The 5039-nt window shown below is 47.5% G+C and overlaps 1 protein-coding gene across 1 annotated transcript; it reads right to left on the bottom strand.

The window, feature by feature from the left end:
* Nucleotides 1-861: 861 nt before the first annotated feature.
* On the bottom strand, nucleotides 862-2544 carry LOC109738551 (uncharacterized). The gene has a single exon (XM_020297646.4). The coding sequence runs from the start codon at nucleotides 1970-1972 to the stop codon at nucleotides 1193-1195; it is 780 nt and encodes a 259-aa protein (XP_020153235.2). The 5' UTR covers nucleotides 1973-2544; the 3' UTR covers nucleotides 862-1192.
* Between the last annotated feature and the right edge of the window lie 2495 nt (nucleotides 2545-5039).

The raw sequence follows: 5039 nt of genomic DNA, 5'->3' as shown, positions 1-5039 counted from the left end.
TGCTCGACGTGACCTCTCTGCTTCGCTATTCTTAGTACTACTACTTAACAATCTTATTGTTGCTTAGTTAGTTGATCAACCTTTTGCTTGATCCATATCCAAAGCTGTCAGCAAGGAGGTATGTATACGCACACACGCACACACATGTGTCTGAAACCGCACACACACAGCTTGCGCTGTTAATTAAGTAAAGCTGGAGTGCTAAGTCCTGGTCGTAGGTCGTAATTAGCATGCATATTATGCATTGCACTGAGGCATTATTCAACAACAAGCTAAGACGGATGGGAGCTGGAAGAGAGAATGTTCCAGGTTGCTACATACAAGTGCATGCATCATGGCCACTACGGCACTACCCTCGACCACCCTCCCATGTGGAATGGAATTAGTCATGAACTTAATGGAAACTAACTATGGCTTTCACAAGGCCAACATGCTTTCCCAATTGAACCCTAGTTGACTTTTGCTCTGTTTTTCTTTTCTATTTTTTTTGCGACGAGACTTTTGTTCTGTTCTATCTAAAACAAAATTCCTTGTTGATGAAACTGAAGCGTAATTGAGTTTTGATGATGGTTACATGTCGAAACAATTAAGGTGGGGCTGGGCGGTTGATTACGGCCGTCGTCTGTAACCTTCCTATGTTTGAGAGGTCAAAGCGGCGTCCATGTCCCTGTCCATGTATGCACGCCCTATTTTAACAGCCAGCCGCGTGTAGCCTGCTTGCAGTGTTAGTGAGGACATCCCACGCGGCCGCTGATGAAATAGTGAAAAGCAGCCAGCAAAGATAAGTTGTTTTTCCGTGATTCTAGCTGTAAGCAGTAATTTTCTTTCACACTAAGATATTTCGATACGAAGTTGAAAAAGGAAAGAACAAAAGTTTCTATATTTTTTGCTCACGGGCTTACAAAGCAAGTCCTATCCCATTCCCAGCCAGCCGCCGGATTATTTATCCAACGGCCGGAGTAAAAAATATGGACAGGTAAGCAAATTTGGTATGCCATTACCAGCCAGCCACGCCAGCGCTAAGCGCTAAGCGCTTACCATATCAACACCGCATGCAATTCCAATCCGGGGCCAGAACGAATTGAACCAACCAAATAACAATCGAAACCTAGAGAGGAATTCCCTCCTAAAACCATCAATCAAAAACCTAAATCCCGCGCCGCCGCCTCAGCCGCCAGTGATCAGTGATCGATCAGACTGCTAGTAGCATCAGCCTCGCCCTCTTCGCCTCCGGGGGCGGGCTCTCGGCCTCGTCCCCGGCCACCCCCGACGCCGGCAGGTTCAGGTCGAAGTCCCTCAGCAGCGCCGCCGCCTTCGCCTTGGCGGCCTCCTTGTCCTTGCCGGTCCCGTCGGCCGCGGCGCCGCCCTCGTAGTGCAGGCGCTTGTGCCCGCCCAGCGCCTGCCCGGACGGGAACGTGCGGTGGCAGAGCGAGCACTGGTGCACCTTGGCCTCCACGGGGGCGCCGCCGGACGCCTCGTCGCCGCCCGCCGACGCCGCTGGCGGCGTGGGCGGCTTCCGGTGGCTCGTCTTGTGGCCGCCTAGCGCTTGGTAGGACGCGTAGACCTTGCCGCACACGGAGCACCCGTACCCCTGCGCCTTGGTCGGCGCCGCTCCCAAGCCCTTGACGCCTCCGATGCCGCCGTCCTCGACCTCGCCGCGGACGCCGCGGGACAGCATGAGGAGGGAGAGCGCCAGGTACTCCTCCTCGGACTCGACGCCGCCGCCAGAGCTGGCGCTGCCGCTGCCGCCACGGCGCCTGGAGCGACGCCCTCCCCGAGCCCACGAGTCCATCGGCGGCGGGGACGGCGGCGGCACGGGCGACTTCCGGGACACGTCGTCGGGCGACATGGCTGGCGGAGATCGGCCCTGACGCAGGGTTGACCGGAGCAAGAGGGAGGTGGACAAGTAGGAGAGTGGTGGGTGTGGGGGTGCGCGAGCGATTGAGATGGATGCGTGGGTTGGGGTTGCCATATATAGTGGCGCTGGGGAAGTGAGGGTAGTGCGGACTGCGGGGTGTGGCACTGTGCTCTCCTCCAGTGGTTACGCGATGGCAGGGCGGCGGGCCGGGGCGCACGTATGCGGCCGCGAGGCCGTGCGTATGCGCCTATGTCTGACTTGGTGATCAAGCCATGATCGTGTCGATGGAAGATCTGACGGTCGGGGTGTCGTTGGGTTCTATGATGGCGTGATCTCGGCCCTTCAGTTTATCATGCTACCATTATAATACACATAGTATTAGACTAAAAATGCTAGCACTAAAAATAATTATACTTGGCATTTTTGTTGTGAATGAGAAGATTGGCATCCTCTGTGGTCAACATCTATCTCCGCCACCGCTGCTTTCGGGATAATATGCGTGCATTGATGGAGGACAAATCTAAATCTTTGCATTTGAGATTATAGATTCATGCACGCCTCCATCTTTCCATTTAATTCAGGCCGTGCTAGGCGTCAGCCGGCTGAAGCTTAAACAAAAAGGCGCTTGCTTAACCATCGGATTTTACTCAAGACACAATCACGAGACATCCGGTTAAAACCCCGCATGCAATATGTGTTGCTACAGTGTTGCATTTTCCTTCACACTTTTCAAAAAAAAAATGCGAGGAGAACTTCACAACATTTTCAACACTAGAACACAACAATAAAATGTAGGCATGCATGCAACAGATTTCCATTCATTGTAGCATGTATGTTTTCAAATGAATCACAAAAGTCAAAGCATCAAAGATAAGTTAGGGCGGATAAGTGTTCGTTAACGTACTTAGGTCTTTGTGTAACACGTATGTGGTGCTTTCTAGGAAGATATGCGTGCATTGGCGGAGGACAAATTTAAATCTTTGCCAGATTATAAAGATTTATGAACGCCTCATCTTGCCATTTAATTGGGGTTGGCCGAGGCGTCGGTTTGTTGTAGCTTGGAAAAAATAGGTCGCCACCATAACTGTCGAATCTGACTAAAGTCATAATCCCGAGACAGATGATAAAAACAAACGCATGCAACATGTGTCGTATGTTTGCAACAACGTTTCATTTCCATCCACATTTGTGAGAACAATTTGAATACATGACAAGAACAAAATATATGCATCCATGCAACACATTTCCATTTACTGCACCATTTACGTTTTAAAATGGATCATAACTATCGCGGCATGAAAGACCATGCAGAAACAACAATGAAGAAATGCTTCGGACCTTCCCAACATGCGTACATAACCTATTGCAACAAATCAGTCGTTTGTGCACAACAAACACCATAAACATTTAAAGCATGTTGAAACACCATATGCAACACCAGAAGTTCACGAATTCTAATCAAAGCTAAACATCAACGATAGAGGTGTCGCCTTGTAGGATCAGAGAACATAGGTCTAGAGGGGGGTGAATAGACTCTTAACCAACCAAAGGTGCAGTTTTTAGTTCTCTTAAAACTTAGGCCGATTTTAGCACTAGTTAAGATATCACCAAGACTTCACATGCATATCTAAAGATAGGGCAGCGGAAATAGTAAAACATGCAATTGTGCGGAAAGTAAGGGGTAGAGATGGAGGATCAAACGCAATGAAGACACTGTGATTTTTGGCGTGGTTTTGATAGGTGGTGCTATCGTACGTCCACTTTGATGGAGACTTCATTCCAGTTTCTGTTTTTTCCTTGTTTTTGAGTTTCGCGGAAAAGGAATATCAAACGGAGTCCAAACGGAATAAAACTTTGCGATGATTTTTCTTGGACCAGAAGAAACCTGTAGGACTTTGAGTCCAAGTCAGAAGACCCACGAGGCGGCGGCAAGGGTGGAGGGCGCGCACTAGGGGGGGGCGCCCCCCTGCCTTGTGTCCCCCACGGGACTCCCCTGGCCTACTTCTTCGACCTATAAATTCACATATATTTCAGAACCCTCAGAGAAAGCCACGAAAATACTTTTCCGCCGCCTCAACCTTCTGTTCCCGTGAGATCCCATCTTGGGGCCTTTTTTCGGCGATCTACCGGAGGGGGATTCGATCACGGAGGGCATCTACATCAACCCTATTGCCCTTCCGATGAAGCGTGAGTAGTTTACCTCAGACCTACGGGTCCATAGCTAGTAGCTAGATGGTTTCTTCTCTCTCTTTGATTCTCAATACCATGTTCTCCTTGATGTTCTTGGAGATCTATCCGATGTAATCTTCTTTTGCGGTGTGTTTGTCGAGATCCGATGAATTGTGGATTTATGATCAGATTGTCTATGAATATTATTAGAATCTTCTCTGAATTCTTATATGCATGATTTGATATCTTTGTATTTCTCTTCGAATTATCGATTTGATTTGGCCAACTAGATTGGTATTTTGCTCAGTTTTGGGTTCAATCTTGCGTGATTTCACCCAGTGACAAAGTAGGGGTAGCGAGACACGTATTGTATTATTGCCATCAAGGATAAAAAGATGGGGTTTTCATCATATTTCTTGAGTTTATCCCTCTACATCATGTCATCTTACTTAAGGCGTTACTCCGTTCTTTATGAACTTAATACTCTAGATGCATGCTAGATAGCGGTCGATGTGTGGAGTAATAGTAGTAGATGCAGGCAGGAGTCGGTCTACTTGACACAGACGTGATGCCTATATGCATAATCATTGCCTTGGATATCGTCATTACTTTGCGCTTTTCTATTAATTGCTTGATAGTAATTTGTTCACTCACCGTATTATTTGCCTTCATGAGAGAAGCCTCTAGTGAAACCTATGGCCCCCGGGTCTATTTTCCATTATATATTTTCAGATCTATGAACTAAAAATACCAAAAAATATCTTGCTGCAATTTATTTACTTTTATTTTGTTTTACGTTTCAGCAATCTTTTATACCTATCTCTATAAGATCTCACCTTTGCAATTGACCGTGAAGGGAATGACAACCCCTTTATCGCGTTGGGTGCAAGTGTTTGGTTGTTTGTGCAGGTGCATAGCTTGGGGACTTGCTTGTACCTCCTACTTGATGATGATACGTCTCCAACGTATCTATAATTTTTTATTGTTCCATGCTATTATATTATCTGTTTTG

Source organism: Aegilops tauschii, chromosome 2 (genome assembly GCF_002575655.3).
Source record: "Aegilops tauschii subsp. strangulata cultivar AL8/78 chromosome 2, Aet v6.0, whole genome shotgun sequence".
In the NCBI taxonomy this organism is placed as follows: Eukaryota; Viridiplantae; Streptophyta; class Magnoliopsida; order Poales; family Poaceae; genus Aegilops; species Aegilops tauschii.
Note: the sequence above shows the minus strand (reverse complement) of the source record. Positions and strands in the feature narration are given on the sequence as shown.

Bases quoted from the DNA above. Each gene is read 5' to 3' on its own strand.
- LOC109738551 (XM_020297646.4), bottom strand. From the start codon at position 1,972: ATGGCAACCCCAACCCACGCATCCATCTCAATCGCTCGCGCACCCCCA.